Source organism: Carcharhinus amblyrhynchos, chromosome 8, assembly GCF_965287045.1.
Source record: "Carcharhinus amblyrhynchos chromosome 8, sCarAmb.v2.hapA, whole genome shotgun sequence".
Taxonomy (NCBI): Eukaryota; Metazoa; Chordata; class Chondrichthyes; order Carcharhiniformes; family Carcharhinidae; genus Carcharhinus; species Carcharhinus amblyrhynchos.
The window spans coordinates 99,076,926-99,102,807 of NC_137331.1; the positions used below are offsets into that span (position 1 = coordinate 99,076,926).

Below are 25,882 nucleotides of genomic sequence, written 5' to 3' on the forward strand. Positions count from 1 at the left end.
GAATGAATAAAAAAAGTTTTAGTGAGGAGCTGAAGGAAATCAGTATTAGTAGAGAAATGGTTTGGAGGAAATTAATGGGATTGAAGGTGGATAAATCTTTAGGGCCTAATAATCTTCATCTCAGAGTACTTCAGGAAGCAGCTCTATAAATAGTAAATCCATTGGTGGTCATTTTCCAAAATACTTTGGATTCTGAAATGATTCCTGTAGATTGGAGTGTAGCTAATGTAAGCCTAGTGTTCAAAAAGGGAGGTGGAGTGAAAACAAGGAACTATAGACTAGTGAGCCTAATGTCAGTACAGGGAAGTTGCTGGAGTCCATTATCAATGATTTCATAGCACGTCATTCGGAAAGCACTGGGATAATCAGACAGAGTCAGCATGGGTTTATAAAGGGGAAATTATGCTTGACAAATCTACTGGAATTATTTGAGGATATAGCTAGTGGGGTTGACCAGGAAGGACCGATGGTTGTGGTTTATTTCAACAAGGTTTCACATAGCAGATTACGATGTAAAGGTATAGTGCATGGGATTGCAAGTGGTGTCTTGAGATGGATAGTAAGCTGGATATCAGACAGAGTTGGAATAAAACATTGGAATAAATGGGTCTTTCTCCACCTGGCAGGCATGACTAGTGGAGTAGTGCAGGGATCTGTGCTAGGACCCCAGCTGTTCACATTGTATCTTAATGATTTGGACGAGGGAGCTAAATGTATTCTCTCCAAATTTGCAGATGATGCAGAGTTGGGTGGGAGGCTGAGTTGTGAGGAGGATGCAGAGATGCTTCAAATTTGGGCTGGCTGCGTGTGTGGGCATATGCACGGCAGATGCAGTATAATGTGGATAAATATGAGGTTATTCACTTTGGTAGTAAAAATACAAAGGCAGATTATTATTTGAATGTAAATTGGGATAGATGGTTGGAGGTGGAGAGGTGAGGCAGCACAATGGCATAGTGGCTAGACATGCTGCCTCACAGTGCCAGGGACCCGGGTTCAATTCCTGACTTGGGTCATTGTCTGTGTGGGATCTGCATGTTCTCCCCGTGCCTGAGTGCGTTTCCTCCAGGTGCTCAAGTTTCCTCCCACAGTCTGAAAGACGTGCTGGTTAAGTGCATTGGCCATGCTAAATTCTCCCTTAGTGTACCTGAACCGGATCTGAAGTGTGGCGACTAGGGGATTTTCACAGTAACTTCATTGCAGTGTGAATGTACTTGTGACACTAATAAGTATACGAAAACTAAATTATTCGACTAGACCTTGGGTATCCTCGTGCATCAGTTGCTGAAAGTTAGCACGCAGTAATGAAGGCAAATTTTATATTGGCCTTCATTGTGAAAAGATTTGAGTAAAAGAATAGGGACATTTTAATGCAATTGTGTAGGCTGTTGGTGAGGCCACAACCGGAATATTGTGTGCAGTTTTGTTGTCCTTGTCTGGGGAAGGATGTCCTTTCTATAGAGGGAGTACAGCAGAGGTTTACCAGGCTGATTCCTGGGATGGCAGCTCTTCATTTGATGAGAGACTAAGTCTGTTAGGATTTTATTCATTGGAGTTCAGAAAAAGGGGATCTCATTGAAACTTATAAAATTCTAACAGGGTTAGACAGGGTGGGATTCAGAAAGAATGCTCCAAATGGTGAGGGTGTCCAAAACTAAGGGTCATAGTTTGGGGCAAGGAGGTAAACCTTTTAGGACTGTGTTGAGGAGAAACTTCTTCATCCAAAGTGTGAGGAAACTTTGGAATTCACTACCACAGAAAGTAGCTGAGGCCAAAACATGGTGTGACATCAAGAAGGCATTAGATGGTTCTTGGGGCAAAATGGATCAAGGGATATGGAGCGAAGGTGGGATCAGGTTATTGAATTTGATGATCAGTCATGGACACAGTGAATGGTAGAGAAGGGTTGGATGGCCTACTTCTATTTTCTATGTTTGTTTCTATGAATTATAATGAGCCAAGAAGTACTTGGCATAGGAACTGAAAGACTTGTGTAAAAGATGGAAGGAATAAGGGCATAGCTAAATACATCCATCTGAGCTTAATATTTTATGATATAGTGGGGATTGCTTGATATTAATACTCTGGGTATATATTTTACACTTCAAATTATGCATGTCGTTGGGTGTAAACATGTAGCAAATTCCACCCTTTGGTGTCAAAATTTATGGCATGATTTGAGTGATCTGACAAGAGCATCTGGTAATACTTTGCATTACCTCTAAAGGGGAGACATTGTGAGACATTTATTGGCTACTTCATCAGTTCTTGAGAGCACTTACATCACCACTTTGAAATGTGCAAACCTTTAATTTCAGGCCTAGAAATTTCCAGCGTCTCTCAATGTGTTTCCCATAATATTGCACAACAATAACTGGGAGCCAAGCATTGGCAGCGAGGAAGGAACCACTCACTTGTAACAAAACTAGGAGTCAAGCTATAGCTTTTGAATCTTGCATCCAGGACTCAGTTAACTGATGATAAATATGCCATTGGTTTGGCCAGAAATCCTCCCCTTCAAGCATTGTTGCTTTGAATTCCAGAAACAAAGCAGCTGTGTAAGACATAGTGGAATAGAGACTTTTTATTCATACGTGGGACATGGGAGTCGCTGGCTGGCCAGCAATTTTTGCCCATTCCTAAGACCAGGAATGCCCATCCTTAAGGTCATAGAGACCAGAAATGCCCCAAATCCAGTCCCATTTCTGAGCTATTAACTGATCTCAGCTGTGTGTGGGAGGAGGAGGGTGTAGGGAGGGCCACCAAAAAAAAAGCCAAGGTCCAACTATTCACCTCTGTCCAATGAACCTCTGGTGGAAGGAATGGGTTTCAACTGACTATCAGTCTCAACTCTGATTAACTTCCTACCCAACGTCAAGTAACCTCGTGATACTTATCTTCCATGGTCACACACAAGGACTTAGGTGAGGTCTTGTTGGGCAATATTTAAAGAAGAGTTAATGTCTTCATGAGAAGATGAGGAAGTAAAAGCTACATGGAAGAATTGTGAAGATCTGTTCATCAGTTAATGAATTGTCATCTAATTTATCTCTCAATTTTTATTTGCAGTGAGTCAGTGGAATTCTGCACGCAACATGTGTCCTCCCGTTAGCCTTCCTGCACTTGCTCGAAAAGGTAGACTGGAAGAATTTTACATGTGCTTATTTTTCTGGTTAAAGGACAATCAAATAAAAGCAATGTGAATTTGAAGTGGTGGTGGGAGACTCTTGTTGGACGCTAATAGTAACTTCCCATTGCCAAAGGCAAAAATCAGACAGAGGGCTGAATCAGAAAGATGTTGGCCTGAGCTTTTCTTTGTGGTTGATGCATAGTTCCTGGAATCCTTAGTAGACTAGGTAATTGATGCCTGCTTCTGATGGTTCAGATGGATGTCAAAGACCCAGTGGCAAAATGTAAAGGAAAACGAGAGTTCCTCTGGCAGCTGAGCCAGCATTTTTCTTGTGACCAATGTCATCAAAAATAGGTTATCTCGTTATTCAATTCATTGCTGCTGTGGGCTTTAAATGGCAATGTCTGATGATTTAAATGGCTTTAAATCATCAGACGTAACACACAGATAGTTCTGGTATTTCCCAAATTCCCCTCTGGGTTCATAGAATCCCTACAGTACAGAAGGAGCCATGCAGCCCATCAAGTCTGTACTGACCACAATCCCACCCAGGCCTTATCCCATAACTCCACACATTTACCTAGCTAATCCCCCTGACACTAGAGTCAATTTAGCACGGCCAATCAACCTAATTTGCACGTTTTTGGACCGTGGGAGGAAACCAGAGCACCCAGAGGAAACCCATGCAGACATGGAGAGAATGTGCAAACTCCATACAGACAGTAACCCATGGCCAGAACTGAACCTGGGACCCTGGCACTGTGAGGCAGCAGTGCTAACCGCTATGCCACTGTGACTAGGACATGAACTGCTATTTGTTTTTCATTACCAGGCCATTATTCTGGAATTTGCCATTTAGCCACATTGTGAAAGCCCCATCACCAAAAGTTCTGCAGTCATTCATAAATAAACTCCTCTACTTCCTTCTCAGGGCAATTGCAGATGGACAGTAGATTTAGCCTTGCCAAGAAAGCCCATCCTGAGAACAAATTAAAATCAACTCAAACATCAAGAGTAACTGTTTAAAGGATGTTTGGAGGGCAGCTTCATTGAAACATAGAAACATTGATAATGGGTGCAGGAGTCAGCCATTCGCTCCTTTGAGTCTGCACCACCATTCAATATGATCATGGTTGATCGTGCACTTGCAGTATCCCACTCCCACTTTCACTCCATACCCCTTGATCCCCTTAGCCATAAAGGCCATGTCCAGCTCCCTCTTGAATGTATTTAATGAACTAGATCCAACATCTTTGGTAGAAAATTCCACACATTTACAATTCTCTGAGAGAAGAAGTTCCTCCTCATCTCAGTCCTGAATGGCTTACCCCTTATTCTTAGACTATGACTTCTAGTTCTGGACTTCCCCAACATTGGGAACATTCTTCCTGCATCTAGCCTGTCCAGTCCCATCAGGATTTTATACGCTTCTACGAGATTCCTCTCATTCTTCTAAATTCCAGTGAGTACAAGCCCAGTCGATCCAGTCACTCTTCATATGTCAGTCCAAGAATTAGTCTGGTGAACCTTCGCTGGACTCCCTCAATAGCAAGGATGTCCTTCCTCAGTCTAGCAGACCAAAACTGCACACAATACTCAAGGCGTGTCTTCACCAAGGCCCTGTATAACTGTAGCAATACTTCTGTATTACTATACTCAAATCCTGTTGTTATGAAGGCCAGCATGCCATAAGCTCTCCTCATCACCTGCTGTTCTTGCATGCCAACATTCAGAGATAGGTCATGTTGCACTTCCCCTTAAACTGCCACCATTCAGATAATAATCTTCCTTCCTGTTTTTGCCACCAAAGTGGATAACCTCATATTTATCAAAGTCATATTGCATTTGTCGAGTATTTACCCATCAGCCAGTCTGTCCAAGTTGCCCTGCAGCCTCTTAGCATCCTCTTCACAGCAAGCACTGCCATCCAGCTTAGTGTCGCTTGCAAATCTGGAGATATTGCATTTAATTCCTTCGTCTAAATCATTAATGTATATTGTAAATAGCTGGGGTCCCAGCACTGAACCCTGTGGTACCCCCTTAGTCACTGCCTGCCACTCTGAAAAGGGCCCGTACATTCCCACTCTTTGCTTCCTGTCTGCCGACCAGTTCTCTATCCACGTCCATACCTTACCCCAATACTATGAACTTTAATTTTGCTCACTAATCTCTTCTGTGGGATCTTGTCAAAAGCCTCTTGAAAGTCCAGATACACAACATCCATTTGTTCACCCTTATCTACTGGTCAAGTCCTTAAAAAAGTTCCAGAAGATTTGTCAAGCACGATTTCCCTTTAGTGAATCCATGCTGACTTGGACTGATCCTGTCACTGCTTTCCAAATGCTCAGTTATTACATCCTCAATAATTGACTCCAGCATTTTTCCCACAATCGATGTCAGGCTAACAGATCCTTAATTCCCTGTTTTCCCTCTGCTTCCTTTTTTAAAAGGTGGGGTCACATTAGGTATCATCCAATCCACTGGAACTCTCCCAGAGCTTATAGAATACTGGAAAATGGTCACCAATGTGTCCACTATTTCTAGAATCACTTCCTTACGCACTTTGGCATGCAGAGCGTCAGGCCCTGGGGATTTATTAGGCTTCATTCCCAGCAATTTCCCCAATATAATTTCCTGACTAATAAGGATTTTCTTCAGTTCCTCCTTCATGCTAGACCCCCTATCCCCTTGTACTTCTGGAAGGTTAGCTGTGTCCTCCTTAGTGAAGATAGATCCAAAGTATTTGTCCAGTCTGTCATCTCTTTGTTGCCCATAATAAATTCACCTGATTCTAACTGTAAGGAAGCTGTTAAAAAAAATCTCGCTGCAATGACAAAAGGCATTCTTGAGGGCCCACTTAGAGAACTTGTACATTTTGTGTTATTATAATATAATACTTTTGAGCTTATTTAATGAACAAGACACAAGGCACCGGTCACTCATCAGGGACTGGATAAACACATTGTGGGTTCATTTATTAAGCCAGGCACAAGACAACAGTAATGCATAGGGTATAAAGCTTGAAGGCATCTGAGACGTGTGTGTGTGCTCTGTTCAAAGCAAAAGTGAAACTAAGACTGGATTAGATGACACATTTCCCTTCTAATGATGTTATATTGATGTTTCTTAAAGACATGTTATAACAGTTCTGGTCTCCTTACCTCAGGAGTGAGTCTGGTCCCCTTGACTCAGGATTGAGGGTTTAGGAGGTTGATTTGATCCAATGAGGAGGCTTTGAGTTGACGATTCTTATATTTCCTGTCATTCGAAAAATGAGAGCTCACCTAATTTTTCAGTGGCTTGAGAGGAGAGGTGTTGAGTAACTCGTTCATCTAACTTTGGAATCTAGATGAGGTCACAGTTTCAGAGAAAGACTCAGCCACTTGGGACTGAGATAAGAGAAAATGCCTTCACTCAAAGAGATTAAAATCTCTAGAATTTCTACCCTGGAGAGCTCAGCCATTGTGTATTGCGGCGCATAACCTTTCAACTCTGGGATGTTGTACTAGGTGTGGGGAGATGTATTCACCCAAAGATGCACCGGGGAACCACCCCACCCCCCCACACCCTAGCAGGGAAACCCCCCCCATGTAAAGTTTGCATGGCAATTGAACAAGAAGTTCCCTGCATCCAAAACTACAGCATAAATTGCAATATCTGCATGGTTCAGACTGTCTTACAGTAACGATTACCCAGAAAAGGTTAGAAAATTTAAAACCACTTCCATCTTCTGGATAATTATAATACTTCTGTATCCCTAATGATGACTGTCCACTCCCGCTAGACACCTCCGCTCTCCCTCCTCCCCCCCCCCCCGACTAATTGCCACTTCAATCATTAACCTGCCCACACACCTATGAATACACACTGTACCACCCAACTAACACATCCCAGGCTAATCTCCCCCTACCTATGCCCCGACTACCCTCCCCATCCCTGATTATGCCATTGTCTAACTATACCCCCTCCAACTACTGTCTACCCTTTGTCGCACCCACCCATGACTACATCCACCACTGACTACACCACCCCCCAACCACCTCCCTCCTCTGTCTGCACCTCCTTCCCTGTCCACTTCTCCCACCCACACACTGATCGTCCAACCCCACTCCCCCCTGACCCCACACTGACTACACCCCGTATTCACTGGCCACCTGAACCACCCAGCCCCCACCCCCTGTGCCCCCACCCCATGTCCCTCCACCTCACCATCCCTGGGTCCTGCCCATTTACCTTAATATAAACCTTCTGCCTGAAATGGCATTCAAATACACAAAATAATCCAAAAGGCTAATGGAGTGCTGGTCTCTGTATCTAGAGGTGTAGAAGGGGAAGAAATGCCTCAGCTATGCAAAGGTCTGGTTAGGTCATTCTTGAAATACATAAGCAGTTCTGGGCACCACACCTCAGGACAAATATAGTAGCCATTGATGGGTGTAGCGTATGTTTACAAGAATGGTACCTGGACCAAGGATTAATGTATGAGGAGAGAATATGAAAACTAGGATTTTGTTCACTGGAATTTCAAAAGGCAGCGGTCACTTGACTGAAGTTTTCAAGGCATTATGGGAAACTGACAGTGTAGATAGAAAGAAACTACATTCACACCAGGGCTACAGCTCCCTAGAAATTAGTGCCAGATTTTCAGGAGTGAAATTATGGAAGCTTGCAACTCTTTTCTACAATAGCAATTGAAGATTAGCTCAATTGTTTTATTTTAGATTGATGGATTTTTGTTGTTATTAAGAACTTAGCATTAGTTCACAGGTCAGCCATGATCTAACTGAAAATGGCAGAACAGGCTTGGTGGAGGTTACTAAACAGCCTAACTTTGCAATATATATTCCTTTGTTCTTGTATTTTAAACCGTGATCCTCTGTTGTATTCTAGTGCCTTTTTTAGATAAACGTTGATTATAGTCCCCTATCTTAGCGAAACCACATTAAACACGTTCCCTAGAAAGCCCACCCACCCACTGTACCACAGCAACTGCTGTCAACTCTGCCTTTCACAGGGAAACCACATGCTTCCTAAAATACACCCCCACCCTAAATCATGAAGCGCATTCATTTCTTGCGATCGATAACCACAGACCAGGCATTTGTTACTCTTTGCTGAGTGGTCGGTCACTAGTCTAATCTTTATTTTAATCAACTGGGCTATGATGTGGCTCAGTGCACTTGAAGTGAACTGGAGATGAGCAGACAAGGATACTCTCTAGATTAACCTTATCTGTACACTCTGTCCTGTACTATCATATACGACACGTTTTTCTGTTCATTTAAGGGATGTGGGTACAGCTGGTTGGCCTGCATCCATTGCCCATCCCTAAATGCCTTTAAGAAGGTGGTGGCAAGCTGCTTTTTAAATCACTGCAATTCATGTAGGTACACCCACAGGACTGTTAGGCAGGGAGTGCCAGAATTGTGAGCCAGCAACAATGAATCAATGGCAATTTCTAAGTCAGGATGGTGAGTGATTTGAATGGAACATGCAGGTGGTGGTCTTCTCATGTGTCTGCTGCCCTTGACCTTTTAGATAGTAGTTATCATGGGTTTGACAGGAGCCTTGGTGAGTTTCTGCAGAGCATCTTGTGGGTGGGATACAGCGCTGCTACAGTGAATTGGTGGTGTAGAGGGTGAATGTTTGGAAGAAGTTCCAATTAAAAGGGCTGTCTTGTCTTGGATAGTGTCAAGCTTCTTTGCCGGAATTCTACCACCCTGTCCACCATAGGAATTGGAACGGGTGAGGAGCAGACAATGGGAAGCTCCACTGACCTTGGGTGGGATTTTCTGGTCTTGAGCCAGGCCATAAAACCCCTGCCCACTGAGTGTTGCTGGAGCTTTTCTCATCTGTGCAAGTGGACAATATTCCATCACATTGCTGACTTGTGCCTTGTAGATGGTAGAAACATAAGAACATAAAAAATAGGAGCAGGAGTAGGCCATCTAGCCCCTCGAGCCTGCCCCACCATTCAATAAGATCACGGCTGATCTGATAGTAGTTCAGTTCCACTTACCCACCTGCTCCCCATAACCCTTAATTCCCATATTGGTCAAAAATCTTATCTATTTGTGACTTAAACACAATTAACAAGGTAGCCTCCACTGCTTCAATGGGCAGAGAATTCCAAAGACTCACTACCCTCTGGGAGAAGAACTTCCTCCTCAACTCTGTTCTAAATTGACTCCTCCTTATTTTGAGGCTGTGCCCTCTAGTTCTTGTTTCCATTCTAAGAGGAAATAATCTGTCTGCTTCTACCCTGTCTAGTCCCTTCATTATCTTATATGTCTCTCTCTATAAGATCTGTAGAAAGGCTTTGGAGAGGGATCAGAAGATTAATTACTTGCTGCATGATTCTTTGCCTATGACACGATCCTGTAGCCACAGTATTTATATGATATAAGGAAAAGAAAGACTTCCATTTCGATGGAGCCTTTCATAACTTCAGGGTGTTTCAAAATGCTATGAACCAATTAAATATTTTCTGAGGCACAGTCACTGATATAATGTATAAAATGTGACATCCAACTTTCACACAGCAAAGTCCTACAAAAAGCAAGGCCAAATTATCTATTTTGGTGATAGAAACATAGAAACTAGAAGCAGGAGTAGGCTATTTGGCCCTTCAAGCCTGGTCTGTCATTCATTATGATCATAGTTGATCATTAAATTCAATACCCTGATCCCACCACCGCTCCCCCCCCCCCCCCCCACTCCCTTATCCCAAGAGCTGTATCTAACTTCCACCAACACTTTATACAATTGCAGCAAAACATCTCTATCCCTACAGTCAAATCCGGCCGCTGTGAAGGCCAGCATACCATTTGCCTTCTTTACGACCTGGTGTACCTATATGCTTACTTTCAGCGACTAATGCAAAAGGACACCAAGGTCTCGCTGAATAATAAGAACTAATGTTAATTAATGGATACATATCAGCCAGGAGAACTCCACCACTTTAAATAGCATTATGGATTTTTTTTAATGGCGGATAGGACTTCATTTTAACAGCCGCAGAGGCCGTATTCAGCCAATACCATACCACAAGGTTTTTTAGCTCTAGTCAATGAACAGAGTTATTCCCTTGGTTATTAAGTAAGACAAAAAAGAGGTTTAAATCTAAAAGAAAAGTGTAGCTGAAGCCACAATTAGATCAGCCGTGATCTTATCGAATAGTGGAATAGGTTCAACCCGTGCTCCTAATTCTTATCTTCTAACATTCAGCACTGTATTCTGAATTTTGTAAACATTGGTTGGTTAAGTACAGTCACCACTCTGCCCAATGCGAACAGCCGAATTTGATATAATCTGTTAATCATTGTGTCATATAGCTGGAGTTACATTGGCACTGAAGTTCTTATACCACATTATTCATTTATTGGGTCTTAGGGAGATTCCTTTTCTTTCTTAGAACTCCCCACACTCAAAATCAAGACATCAGATTCACAACTGTATGGCTTAAACAAAATGACCAGAAAGACATATTCATCTGATAATTCACAACCGCTTTGTTCAATTACCCACAGGGCTCAGATGATGATTGCACTCAACGATCACAAAATACTGTTACAACTACAGTTACATTACCTGGAACTCTACCCCATTAGAGGCTAACCTCCTCCCTCCATCCCACCTCTGCCCCCCCACCCTGTCTCCTAACTTAATATCTAACTCCATATCCTAACTTAATGCTTCCATTGGCATTGTAGGCCCCTTGGTGGAGTTGACCAGAACCTGCTGACTTGTAGGCCTTTCAGTGAGCTGTCTAGGCCCTGCTGACTTCCTTGACTGCCTGCAGTAACAATGGTGTCCCAGGATTTCTGTTCCCAATTATGCCATTTCTGTTCATATCCCAAATTTGCCCATACGCCATACTTTTGGTTTAGATTGTCAACTTATCATCTTCTCTTTGATATTCCCTTTTTTTTTAAAAAAAGGGCTTTCCTTGAAAGACACAAGTTGCCTATTTCCTTCAGATATTCAACCTCAAGAAGGCCAGGCTGACACCCCTTATTCTTGTATTTATATCACATTGGAACTGATCTCCTTCCATCGTCATCAGGCACTTATCAGTTCCCCCATTGTAGGTATGGGACACATATGTTTATTGAGCCTTATTTCCTAATTGAGCTATAGTTATCTGCTCCCATCAAAATTTGTATCTTCAGCAGAAGCTCAAACAAGGAATTAACCAGTTGTTTGATTTGGTTTGATTTATTATTGTCACACGTATTAACATACAGTGAAAAGTATTGTTTTTTGCACGCTATACAGACAAAACATAGGGAAGGAAATGAGAGAATGCAGAATGTACTGATACAATCATAGCTAGAGTGTAGAGAAAGATCAACTTTACGCAACATAAGTCCATTCAAAAGTCTGACAGCAGAAGGGAAGAAGCTGTTCTTGAATCGGTTGGTACATGACCTAAGACTTTTATGTCTTTTTCCCGACAGAAGGTGGAAGAGAAAATGCCCGGGGTGCATGGGGTCCTTAATAATGCTGGCTGCTTTGCCGAAGCAGTGGGAAGTGTAGACAGAGTCAATGCATGGGAGGCTGGTTTGTATGATGGATTGGGCTATGTTCACGACCTTTTGTAGTTCCTTACAATCTTGGGAAGAGCAGGAGCCAAACCAAGTTGTGATACAACCAGATGCTTTCTATTGTGCATCTGTAAAAGTTGGTGAGAGTTGCAGCTGACATGTCAAACTTCCTTAGTCTTCTGAGAAGGTAGAGTATTGGTGGGCTTTCTTAACTGTAGTGTGAGAATGGGGGAACCAGGACAGGTTGTTGGTGATCTGGACATATAAAAACTTGAAACTCTTCACCCTTTCTATTTCATCTCCATTGATGTAGATAGGGGCATGTTCTTTATGCTTCCTGAAGTCAATGACTATCTCCTTCATTTTGTTGAAATTGAGGGAGAGATTATTGTTGCTGCAACAGTTCACCAGATTCTCTATCTCATTCCAGTACTCTGTCTCATCATAGTTTGAGATCTGACCCACTACGGTGGTGCCATCAGCAAACTTGAAAATTGAATTGAAGGGGAAATTGGCTACACATCATAGATGTATGAGGAGTATAGTAGGGGGCTGAGAATACAGCCTTTTGAGGCACTGGTGTTGAGGATGATCGTGGAGGAGGTGTTGTTGCCTATCCTTACTGATTGTGGTCTGTAGGTTAGGAAGTTCAGGATCCAGTCCGGTCCTGAATTGCTGTCCTTCAGGGTAGGCAGAATGCATTTTTGGCTGGACAGTTTGTCAGTGGAAATACCACTCATGTTGGTTCTGCACAACAGCAATGTGAAACATCTAGCTTCACCTGTTGCTCAAGTTTTCGAGACTACTTACTCTGCCAGGATAAATTGAATTATATTTGGCACTTTTCAGGCTCAAAAGTGGTGGCTTTAGAGCCATTAAGAAGAACAAAGAAAAGTACAGCACAGGAACAGGACCTTCGGCCCTCCAAGCCTGTGCCAATCAAATAACTGATCTAAAAAAAAACTTTTGTTTTTACTTGGTTTCCCTCTAATCCCTCCCTATTCATGTACCCATCCAGATGCTTCTTAAATGTCACTAATGTGCCTGCTTTCACCATCCACTTTGGCAGTGCGTTCTAAGTGCCTACCACTCTGTGTGAAAAACTTCCCCAGCACATCTCCCTTAAACTTTCCCCCTCTTGTCTTGAACCTGTGCCCCCTTGAAATTGACACCCACACCCTGAGAAAAAGTGTCTGACTATTCACCCTGTCTATGCCTCTCATAATTTTGCAGACATAGAACATAGAACATAGAACACTACAGCACAAACAGGCCCTTCGGCCCACGAGTTGTGCCGATCACATCAACACCTACCAACCTACAGACCTATCTATAACCCTCAATCTCATTAAACCCCATATACTCATCCAGAAGTCTTTTAAAAGACCCCAGCAAGTTCGCCTCCACCACCACTGACGGCAGCCGATTCCATTCACTCACCACCCTCTGAGTGAAAAACTTACCCCTAACATCACTTCTGAACCTCCCTCCCCGCACCTTAAATCTGTGTCCTCTTGTAGCAACCATTTCAACCTGGGGAAATAGCCTCTGAGAGTCCACCCTATCTATTCCTCTCAACATTTTGTAAACTTCTATCAGGTCGCCTCTCAACCTTCGTCTCTCCAGGGAAAAGAGTCCCAGCTCCCTCAACCTAACTTCATAAGGCATGCCTCCCAGTCCAGGCAACATCCTTGTAAATCTCCTCTGCACCCTCTCAATAGCTTCTACATCTTTCCTATAGTGAGGCAACCAGAACTGCGCACAATACTCTAAATGAGGCCTGACAAGGGTCTTATAAAGTTGCAGCATTACCTCCCGACTCCTAAACTCAATCCCTCGATTATTGAAGGCCAGTACACCATACGCCTTCTTGACCACCTCCTCCACCTGCGAGGCCGATTTAAGAGTCCTGTGGACCCGGACCCCAAGATCCTTCTGCTCTTCAACACTACTCAGACTTCTGCCCTTGATAGTGTACTCGTTCATCCCGTTGGTTCTGCCAAAATGGACGACTACACATTTATCTGCGTTGAAGTCCATCTGCCACTTCTCTGCCCAGTCCTGCATCCTATCTATGTCCTGCTGCAACTTTTGCCATCCTTCCAGACCATCCACAACACGACCAACCTTCGTGTCATCAGCGAACTTACTTACCCATCCCTCCACTTCCTCATCCAGGTCATTTATGAAAATGACAAACAACAAGGGTCCCAGAACAGATCCTTGAGGCACTCCTCTGTAAGGTCTCCCCTCAGCCTTCGTCTTTCCAGTTAAAATGATCTTAGTTTATTCAATCTCTTTTGATAACCAACAGCCACAAGACCAGGCAACATCCTGGTGAACCTTCTTTGCACTGTCTCCAAAGCTTCCACGTCCTTCTGGTAGGATGGTGACCAGAACTGCATGCAATATCCCAAAGTGGCCTAACCAAAGTTTTATATAATTGCAACATGCTTTCCAACTCTTGCACTTAGGGTGGGATTTTACAGCCTCGTTCATCCCGAAACCGTAACTTCCCACCTGAGGTCAACGGACCTTCCCATTGTCCGTCCCTCACCAGCTCCGATGTCCATGGCAGACAGAGCAGTAAAATTCTGGCCTTAGAGTAAATTTAGCGTGGGAACTGTGCAGTTGGAATGATTTTCATCTGAACTCTGCTGGGATGAAAGTCCTGTTGAGTCGTATAACTCAGACAGGATAGAGGGATTTAAATTAAATAGTTGGGGGAGTTGGGGGGGGGCAAAGGATCAAGTTCGAGAAGATGTAATGAACTAAACAGAGAAGCCAAGACAAAAGAACAAGGTAGGTATATGGGAAATTATAATCGGTGCATCACAGGAAAGGACAGAATATACTAATCTAGGGAACAATCAGCAGATAAAGCTAAAGATTCCAAAAAGAGATAATAGACAGAACTAAAGGCTCTATAATCTGAATTCATGTTGTATTCGTAACAAAACAGATGGATTGCCAGCACAAGTAGGAATAAATTTGTATGACCTGATACCAGTTGCAGAGACATGGCTGCAGGATGATAAAGACTGGTGTTGTCCTGTGTCTAACAGCACATGTTATGTGCTTGCCAGTGACATCGAGTAATAACCAAGATGCATAATCATAGAATCATAGAATCCCTACAGTGCAGAAGGAGGCCATCAAGCCTGCACCACCAGCAATACCACTCTGGCTCATCCCTCATAACCCTAAGTGCTCACCCTGCTAATCCCCCTGACATTTTGGGTGGGATTTTACAGCCTCACTCGTCCCAAAATCATCATTTCCCACCCAATGCCCCTTCCCATAATCTGTCCCTCTCCCCATTGTCTGTCCCGTGGCGGGCAGAGCATTAAAATTCCGGCCTAAGGGGGTGGAAGGTGAAGAGTTCAAGGATGGATATGAGTTTGGGAAAGGGGTGCCTCCATTAGGCACAGCAATCACCAAACTTAAGTGCCCCCCACCCCCACCCCACCATGTTCAGCCCGGCACAAAAAGCTTCCCATCTGCTGTGGACTGTCTCCTGCCTTGAGTAAATTAGCAGCAGAAACAGAATGAAGCACTTAAATGGCTGTTAATGGTCTTAGACTCAATTTAGCATAGCCAATCAACCTAACCCGCACATCCTTGGACTGTACGAGGAAACCGGAGCACTGGGAGAAAATCCACGCAGACACGGGAAGAATGTGCAGACTCCACACAGTTATCCAAGGCTGGAATCGAACCCGGGTTCCTGAGACTGTGAGGCAGTTGTGCTAACCTTTGTGCCACCGTGCTGCCCAACTTAAACAGTTACAAAGCTTTACTTTATTTAAAGTCTGCTTAATTACTGAATATCCCTATTACATAAACCACGTGCTTCCTTCTGTGGGTGATATCACCCTTCTGTCCTCAGGTTGTGGTTATTTGCTAATGAAGTCCAACTTTGGATCAGCTTCTGGAATGTTAGTCTGGGTTCTCCTGCTTTGCTTGGGCTGGAACCTTGGCATCTCATGTCATAAAATTGGCACAGGCCAGAGTCCAGAAATCTCCATTAACCTCGGGTAGGAATTGCCGGTCTCACCCAAGCAAGGCTGTAAAACCTCGCCCTTGGTCTCCAGCCTTCCCTTCTTAGTGCATGACCATAGCCACTGGAATTCAGCTGATCAGTGGCACTGTATTGTTGATTAACTCATCTTTTGGACCCATCCTGCTGGTTGATCAACCCATCTCATGTTATTCTTTGCAACAGGACACAACGGACCCCACCTCATGGTGAGGTTATCTCCGGCTCCAAATGTGATCAGTTCTGTTGTGATGGTGTTGAAGTGTAACATCACAACAAATATCACGTCTTGTGATTAAACAGTTCCCAGTGAGCTTGTCAGCGTTCAGGATTGTGATCAGCAGTCTCTGCTCATATACATCTCTCGACTGTTTTCTGGCCATTTTCTTTTTGAATTAACCCTCTCCTTTCCCTCTCTTCCTTTACCTTTTATGTCGCAATGTGCCATGTTTTCATCCATTACACATATAGAACTGAGAAGACCTTTATCATTAATGAGAGCAAGGTGAAAGGCGTCACGCACCATCCTCTACATCCTTTAGGGATGAAAGCATTATATTTATGTTTTGTGACATGGTCAATGTATTTTTCAATTATCATTGATTTTAATCTTATGATTTGGTTGCAGTGTCGATGGATAACTGGCATATCCTCAAGGTGTCTCCGGTCCTCGATCCCACAATAACCTCCTTTGACATTATACATATTGATAATGATACTTCGCTGATGACTGAAGATTTCAGGAAAAATGCCAGAGACTGGTGCCTGTCAGGTGAATATGTGCAAATAGCTGATCTCTATGAGAAGATACTTCATGCTGTATTAATATTCATATTTGAGAATGACTTTCTCAAAACAAAATAATGCCCTATATGTGTTTATGATAGAGTTTGCTGAATGTATTTGTTGGGTGGAGCACATTGACACTATGATATGCTCATAAGTTCCCAGTAAGGCTGCCTTCATTGTGTCTACAGTGTGAAGGGGAACGCTCTAACATTGGTCAGATTTCTATTCAAAGGATAACTCATTAAGGACAGGCATATTAATGCATGTTTCTGTAGGTGAGTTTAGTTTCATTTTATTTTTATTTAATTCCTACCTTTTTGTGAGGTGCATTTATGGCCTCACGTGAGGGATTCAATGCTGATGAATGGACAATTCCTATTTTGTTCACCCACTTTCAGTGCTGGATAGCTGTAGTCTTGTGGTAATATTACAGGGCTGGTGACCCAGAGGCCAAATCCTGCCAAGATAGTTTGAGAATTTCAATTCAGTTCCTGAAAAGAAAATCTGAAAATAAAAAGCTGGTTTCAGTAAAAATAAGCATGAAGTTGTTGGATGGTTGTGACAGCCTAAATGGTTCACTAATGATCTTTACCCCAATTGGTATAAATGTGACTCCAGACCCCATATAACTAAGTCTTAAGTATCCTCCGAAGTATGTTAGCAAGTAATTCAATTGCATCAAAGTGCTAAATAAAGAATGTGTGCATCTAGTGTTGGACAGCAAATGTCAGTTCTGTCAGTCATGCCCAGGCAATAGTCAGGAATTTTCAATTCTGTGTCAGGAACCCAGCTATGGTTCAGTTTGTGGTCCTGATTCTATACAGCATGTTCCAGACTCACCCACCTGGAGTTTTGAAAGACTGGGCCAATTAACAGCAGGGAATAGGCTCGCTGTCTAATCAAGATTAGCGAGCAGGCTCCTGAGGCTGGGGGGCCAATGGGGGACCCTCAAACAATGAAATATTAGCAGCTCCCACTGCCTGAGGTGGGAGCTGTCAATTTGTGATGGAGAACGGGCACCTCAGCATCCAGGCATCTTCTGAGGAAGAAGTCAGGTTTTTTTGAAATTTAAAATGGCCACAGCTGGCTGGTTATGGTGATGGAGAGATGACAACTCCACAGGAAGCTGTGCTGTAGGCCGGCAGCCATAACTGGTGCAAGTGGGGGGGTGTCCCTTGCAAGATTACTCAATGCCACAGAACCATTACCATGACAACCACCCCTCCACACTTTCCAATATGATCCTTCCATGGTTTCCAGTGGTCGAAGACAATGTCCCTCGCCTGAATTGCTGATTAGAAATCCCTGACAGTGTGAGGAAGCCCTGTAATTGGCCCTAATTGTTGCACGTTGGCTACCCACCATTTGTCAATCTGAGCCAGGCCCAGCTTCTCCAAAAGTGGTTCAGGGTTGGGCTTGTAATGCTGAGTTGGAATACGGTCCAGGGTGCAAAAGTGTGAGCAGACCTGCCAATGTTTCCAGACAGTATTCATTTCTAAAGATTAGAACAAACAGTTCTGACTCACTTTAGGCTATAGTATGAGATAAACATCAGGAGAGATGTAAAGCAGGCTTCAGCCACCTCATCACTCACCTTACAATGTCATAGAAACATCTGGCACAGGGGAGGATAATCAGCCCATTGTATCTGTGCCATTTCGTTGATGGAGGTGTCCAATTTATTTTCATAGTTTAGCTTTTATTCGACAACGTTGAAAATGAGTCCTCTTCAGATATATGCTCAATTTGCTTTTAAAAGTTCCCATGGAATTTAATTCCACAACCCTTTCAGATGGTGGGTGGATTCTTACCAAAAAATGGCAGAGTGTTGGCTCCGGCAAGAAAGACTACAGGTTTCTCTCCAGATCTCACCACACTCTGACAGAAAAATAGCTGGGCATGCTTCAGCCGTGCTGAGATCAGGGCGCCATGTTTAAAGGGTGCACCAGTCAGAGTAAAAAATAACCTCCGTGCCACCACAGAGCCCTCAGGGACTACCCTCCACAACACCCCCCCCATCCCCCTCATCCCATCCTCCAAATCAGAGCTGCATTCACCTACCCCCTCACCTCCAAATGAGGCAAGTTGCCAATTTCTCTTCAGCTGGGATGGACAAGGGCTCTTTGCTTCATTTTTCTTAGTCTGCTATGTGTCAAAAGTGTTGGAGTGGGTTTGCTGCTTGGGGTGGGAGAATAATTCTGTGTAGTGTTCAGATTTACCACCTTTGCTGAAACTCACACAGACTCCAGTGAAAGAGTTGCAATTAAGACAGGAATGTTAAGGTTATGGATAGTTCATTGTACCTAGGAAAGCTGATAGTTAGAATGTTGAACCATCCCTTACACATTTCTGTTCCTTTCCTGTTGCAGCATGTGTTTCCAGCCATGCCTGTGTCACAGTTTCTCTTCAGCCTCAGCCATCAGGGGTCCGATGCCTCTTTTATCCTGACACGCATAGCTGTCAACCTGGTCTGCGAGGCCATGACTGCCGAATCCTGCTCAAGGAAGCAGCAGAAGAGATTTACTACAAGAAGGGTGAGCTCCCTCAACAGTGCATATGTTTATTGTTCATTTTTGACACCATTTCATTTGTTGCTGCCACCCCAAGTCCAGGGTGTGACGAATGGAGCCCTGTAGAAATTTCTGCTGGAGTCTCAACGTTTTACAGTTTATATCAATGACTTTGAAGGTGGCACAGTGGTTAACACTGCTGCCTCACAGCTCTAGGGACCTGTGTTCAATTCCTGGTTTGGATCACTGTTTGTATGGAGTTTGCACGTTCTCCCCATGTCCGCGTGGGTTACCTCTGGGTGCTCCAGTTTCCTCCCGCAGTCCAAAAATGTGCAGATGAGATTGATTGGCCATGCTAAATTGCCTCTTAGTATCCTGGGATGCGTAGGTTAGAGGGGTAACTATTTTGCATTATGAGGATAGGGCCTGGTGGGATTGTTGTTGGTGCAGACTCCATGGGCCCAATGACCTCCTTCTGCACTGTAGGGTTTTATGATTCTATGATTTAGATAAGGGGAGCGAAGGCACAGTAGCTAAATTTGCAGATGACACAATGATAGCAGGAAAGTATTTTGTGAAGATGACACAAGGAGTCTGCAGATGGATATAGATTGCTTCAGTGGGAGGGCAAAATCCTGGCAGATGAAGTATAACATGAGAAAATGTGAAGTTATTTGCTTTGGCAGGAAGAATGTAAAAGCAGAACATTTCTTGAACAGAAAACCACTGCAGAATTCCAAGGTGCAAAGGACTGTAGAGTAGTAAATATTTAGTGTACAAGGGTAGTATGTGATTAAGAAAGCTAATGGAATGATATCCTTTATTATGAGAGGAACATTTATTTTATTTACACTGCAATGAAGTTACTGTGAAAATGCCCTAGTCTCCACACACTGGCACCTGTTTGGATACACTGAGGGAGAATATAGCGTGGCCAATGCACCGAACCAACCATGTCTTTTTGGATTGTGGGAGGAAACCGGGGCACCCGAAGAAACCCATGCAGACACAAGCAGAGGACGTGTGGCTCTGCACAGACAGTGACCCAAGTTGGGAATTGAACCTGTTTCTTTGGCACTGTGAGGCAGCAGTGCTAACGATTGTGCCACTGTGCTGCCCATATAAAGCATAAAAATAAGGATGGTACACATAAGAACATAAGAACATAAGAAATAGGAGCAGGAGTAGGCCATCTAGCCCTTCGAGCCTGCCCCGCCATTCAATAAGATCATGGCTGATCTGTCGTGGCTCAGTTCCACTTTCCCGCCCTCTCCCCATAACCCTTAATCCCCTCTCTTATCAAAAACCCATCAACCCGCGTCTTAAAAATATTTAGCGAGGTAGCCTCCACCACTTCAACGGGCAGAGAATTCCAGAGATTCACCACCCTTTGAGTGAAGAAGTTCCTCCTCAACTCCGTTCTAAACCGCCCCCCCTTTATCTTGAGGCTGTGCCCCCTAGTCCTACTGTCTTTTTTGAGCGGGAAGAGTCTCTCCACCTCTATCCTATCCATCCCATTCATCATCTTATACGTCTCAATGAGATCTCCCCTCATTCTTCTAAACTCTAATGAGTACAAGCCTAGTTTATTCAGCCTCTCTTTATAGCTCAACCCCCTCAACTCCGGCATCAGCCTAGTAAACCTCCTCTGCACTCCCTCCAAGGCCAAAATATCTTTGCGCAGGTGCGGCGCCCAAAACTGCACACAGTACTCCAGCTGCGGCCTCACCAATGCCCTATACAGCTGCAGCAAGACCTCCCTACTTTTATATTCAATCCCCCTCGCTATGAAGGCCAGCATCCCATTCGCCTTCCTGACCACCTGCTGCACCTGCAAGCTGGGTTTTTGCGACTCATGCACAAGGACCCCGAGGTCCCTCTGCACCGTCGCCTGCTGCAGTTTTTTGCCACGTAAGTAATAGTCCTTCCTACCATTATTCCTACCAAAGTGGACCACCTCACACTTGCCAACATTAAATTCCATTTGCCATTTCCTGGCCCATTCGCCCAGCCTATACAGGGCTTTGGTGAGTCCACATCTTGAATATCGTGTGCAGTTTTGGTCTCCTTATTTAAGGAAGAATGTAAAAGCATCAGAGAGGGTTCAGAATATGTTTGTGAGATTGATACTTGGAATGAGGGTGTTGTTTTTAGAGGAAAGATTGGACAGACTGGACTTGTTTCCACTCTAGTGAGGATGGCTTGATTAAGAATATAAGATTGCAAATGGCCTTGACTATTTGGACTTAGAAATGAATCCAGGACTAAGGGACACTTCTAAAATGAGGGGTTACCCTTTTAGAGCAGAGATAAAGAGAGTTTTGTTTCTCTGAGCATTGTGCAACTTTGGGATTGTTTTGGAATTGGACCTTGGGATGTTTAAATGCCCTAAAGAAGAACGATAAAGAAATTTGATAATGATCAACATTTCTTGAAAATTCAAATCTTGTCCTCTGTTAGAAAGTTTTACCTCCTTGTTTTAAAGCCTCACCAATGGGTATCAGAGGAGACCTGGGGGTAATTTAATTTTGGGTGATATTGATTCAGCCACCTATACACCTCACTTAATTTTCATTTTTATTAGAATATAAATTTGTAGGGTTGTGTAATGGGCAACTTATTGAATATTGTTTATTTTACCCACTTGCCCAATATCAAAATGGCCCCTGTGGTTAAGCATAAACCATAATGATGTAATCTTCATTCACACCTATTTGCTTAGTTTTTGTGTTCCAATTTATAAATTAAAGCCACAGTTAAAATTCTTTGAGCAAGTAAAATGTTTTTTGCATTTTTTTCAGCTGTGGGAGGGTCTTGCATTGGTCGCTGTGGGAATTACCAACCTGACGAGGCCTGTCAGTGTAACTTGAAATGTGAGGATTACACGGATTGCTGCCCTGACATCCATACCTGTGCTGGTGAGTGAATAACCTTCACTGGAGTGCCCACAGCCAGCTGCTGCAGTGGGAAGTAAGGTGGAACTCATCATAGAGGTGATTGTACATAGTCTGTCAAGGAAGTTGTCTTGACAATTGCAAACCTGTTCTTCTCATTCCACCTTTCCTTTTGTTGATATGGATTCTTTTTCTTATTTATTTTCAATTTAGATCCTTCCTTATCAGAAACCCAACCCCAGCTGACCTCTATCTTCCTTCCGGGGCACGGAATCTTGTTTGGTGAGTCTCAGGTGATCCAGTTTGGTGCGGAATGGAAGGCTATTAATCGTTTCCTGGGTATCCCATATGCAGCTCCTCCAACTGGTGCTGGCCGATTCAAAGCCCCATCAATCTTTCATTGGACTGGAGAATGGAATGCTACCTTCTACAGGTCAGGATGGCCTTTCTTATTGGGTATTATTTAACTCTTCGACTTTTCTTTCTGCTACCTGGGAAACATTGGGAGCACTATGCTCAGTTCACATCAGCTAATCACTTAAAGTTGTCTTTCAAAGGATACTGAGACAAGCCACAATGATATTTCTGGCTATCAAGAATTTAAGTTAAGGGGGAAAAGGTTCTCTTTGGAAAAGGGAGTAACCTGAAGTGACCCAATTGGGTTTTGAAGATAATGAAGAAAAATTTCTAAAGTTGAGCCAGCCAAATATTATTTAAAAATTAGAAAAATAGGAATGAAGAGATAAGGTTGGCAGAATAGTTTCAGTCTATGGGCGGAATTTTACTGGCACGTCCGCCCAAAGTTCAATGGAGAATGCTGTTCTCCGAGCCTCGCCAGCCCCCAGAATCAGAGCAGGCATGCCGTAAAATTCCAGCAAAAGAGTGAAAGAAGATTGCGGGGCTATATTATCAGGGACGGCTATCAAAATGCACAATATTAATACCAAATCTGGCCATTTGTCTAGGCGTCCAATAAACAACAGATACACTCAGCATGATTTATATGTTGGACATCCTGGTGCAAAGAGAAAGTTGGGTAATCATATAATAAGCAGCCCAATTGGATTGTCAGCCATTTAGCACCATTGCTAAACTTAAAACTAGCTCCAGAGAGTTTTAACAAGTATTTAGCTTTCACGATCTCTTTTGTTTTAGGCCCAGCTGCTTACAACCAGGAGATGCAGAGGCCGTTTACTCCACTGTAGATGAAGATTGTCTCTACCTAAATATATTTGTGCCCAAGAACATTGTGAGTAGTGAAAACATGTACACCAGTTAACCTCAGGGTTTTGCTGCTGATGTCCTATGTCACGTAATGGAGAAACAATGCATGCTTACATACTAAATTAGTAACCTCACTTGTGTCAGCATGAGGGGCACCGAGCACAAACCATCTCTCTCTCTGCTTCAGGGCAGGAGGATATATTGGTGGTAGATCTGCCCTCAACTTTCTCTTATTCCCTTTGGCCTATAACAGAGTGATAATTTAGATGCCTACAATCAGGGAGAAATATTGATATATCTTATTTATTCATTCTTCAAACACAGATATCACTGATAAGGTCAGCATTTACTGCCCATCCCTCGTTACCCCGGGAAGCTAGTGTTGGGCCTCCTTCTTCTTGATCCATTGACTCTTTGGAGTGATTTGATACAACCAAAAAAAAAATGGCAGAGTGATTGTTCCAGTGAGAAAAACAGTGTGTTTTTCTCCAGAGAAGCAGGCCATTTTTTTCTTCAGATCTTATCACCCACTGTCACAAAAAAAGATGGGCACTTTCAATGCCATCATGTAATGCAGGGGGTGGGGTGTGCCTTCTGCTCTGTTTTTAACAATATAAAATATTAACAAAGTTCATAATATCTTTGTACATCACACAAAACAAAGGCATGGACAGGAAGAAGCCAAGCTTCTGTGCACCATCAGCCTTTGTGAAACTTCCTTCCTCACCGCTTCATTAGTGGACAAAAAAAAGATTAAACCCATCTGAATGAATGAGTTAGGCCTGTGATTCCTTGACGTGTTATTAATCCTGAATTTTTGTTACATGATAGGCTGGGAACAACTCGGTGCTGGTCTTCTTCCACAACAGTGCCTCAGGTTCTATTGGAGAGAAGCTGGCAAACGTTGACGGTTCCTACCTAGCATCTGTTGGAAGCATCCTGGTTGTGACTGCAAACTATAGGGTCGGAGCATTTGGATTTCTAAGTGATGGTAAGCCAAGTGGTAAATTGTGAACTTATTTCTTTGGGCACTTGGATGATTCAGTGATACGGCACGTGCTGTTGTAACCTTTACATCTTAGTCGTCCTGCCGCAGAGTTTCATGGGGTAGGAGTGCAAGTTAGGAATCAGAAGATGAGGATGGCCTAGTTTTCAACCTGCACATTTTTCATAACCATTGAAATCCATGGATATAAAATTCTCTGAATCAAATATTGACTGAACTGATTTGATGCTCAAGTCCCCCATGCGTGCTGTGCAGTAGCAGAGCTAATGTAACAATGACTTGCTTAATAATATTGTCTTGGTATTCCTAAAACAGCCAAAAACTCACCCAGGACAGTCGCATTATCACTCTGGATGTAAATTTACAGCCCCATTGCGGGGTGGGGCTGGATGTTGGGGGTAGGGGTGTGCGTGTAAAACACAACATGTTATTCAAAAGTATGTGGACTGTGGCAGGTTGGAAAAATCCCATCCGTGGGACAGGCCATAAAATTCAACCCAACATCACAGCTATGTTGTTTAGTTGCCAGCCTTGAAAATCAAGTATTGAAAAGAATTCAGTTTGTGTTTATTGTCTTCCAATGAATAATATTGATAAATATAGTGCATGTTCCTACACGCGTGTGCCTGCGCACACGTTTGTATGTGTAGACAAGTCCATGATTGAAAACCTCTGACTCTCAAAAACCCCATTTGTGCATAAAACTTATTGTATGGAAATGGCCAAAAGGGTGAAAAGTGACAGTGAGTCAAAGAAGCAAATTAGGTAGCTGGCTAAAAGCTCAGGGATAGGTTATAATGGGAGTATTGAAGGAGGAGAGAGAGGGGCACTGAGGTTGTGAGGGGAAACTCCCAAGAGGTAGACAGCCAAAGGTGAACAATAAAAATGGGAAACTCTGAAAGTTTGGTTTAGAGGGCAGGAATGTAGAAATGATGTAGGACTGGCGGAGGCAGAGTTAGAGAGAGGGAAGGCCAAAGATGGATTTCAAAGAAATGGGATGAGAATTTTTAAGTCATGGTGTTGATGACCAATGTAGGTCACAGAGCACATATGTGATGGGTGAACGCAAATCAGGATGCGAGCAATAGAATTTGCAATGAACACAAATTTAAGGAGGGTCAAAGATGGGAAGCTGTAAAAAGCTGTTGCTTGTTTCCGATGCTGGAGGCCTTCCAGTTACTGAGGAACCATACTGCAGCATGACTCAGCAGCTTTGGAAGGGGAGAAGCAACTAATGAGAAAAATGCAGGATTAGGCTATTGAGTTGGATGATTAGCCATGATCGTAATAAATAGTGAAACAGACTCGATGGGCCAAATGGTTTCCTCTTACTATGTTTCTAAAACATTTCGAGGAGAGAAAGATTTATATGAACAGAGATTTCTCACTCTTTTCAGACACTGAGGCGATGACAGGCAACTGGGGCCTGTTGGATCAACTGGCCGTGTTACAATGGCTGCAGACGAACATTGGTTACTTTGGAGGATCTCCGTCTCGAATCACAATTGCTGCAGACCGCAGTGGAGCTGACATCACCAGCATGAACCTCATCGCTACATCTGGCACCAGACTTTTCGAAAGAGTCATGCTACTGGTAAGAAACAACCTGTTCAAAGTTTCAAGGAAGTAGGAAATAATAATATATTGCTTAAAATGGCACTTCTGTGTGGGAACAACAAATAGTTCTTGTCACGTGCTTCTGATGACTCGACACACAAGATGCCAAACTGGAAATGTCTATGTA

General features: G+C 43.3%; 1 protein-coding gene across 1 annotated transcript in view; it reads left to right on the forward strand.

Moving 5' to 3' along the window:
* tg (thyroglobulin) overlaps positions 1-25,882 on the forward strand; it is a 364,697-nt gene that overhangs the window by 160,117 nt on the left and 178,698 nt on the right. Inside the window, exons 35-42 of the mRNA XM_080193545.1 lie at positions 3,070-3,135; positions 16,344-16,487; positions 18,874-19,038; positions 21,816-21,932; positions 22,122-22,341; positions 23,064-23,157; positions 23,964-24,123; positions 25,536-25,732. Coding sequence (XP_080049671.1) covers positions 3,070-3,135; positions 16,344-16,487; positions 18,874-19,038; positions 21,816-21,932; positions 22,122-22,341; positions 23,064-23,157; positions 23,964-24,123; positions 25,536-25,732 — 1,163 coding nt within the window. The remainder of the gene's footprint in view (positions 1-3,069; positions 3,136-16,343; positions 16,488-18,873; positions 19,039-21,815; positions 21,933-22,121; positions 22,342-23,063; positions 23,158-23,963; positions 24,124-25,535; positions 25,733-25,882) is intronic.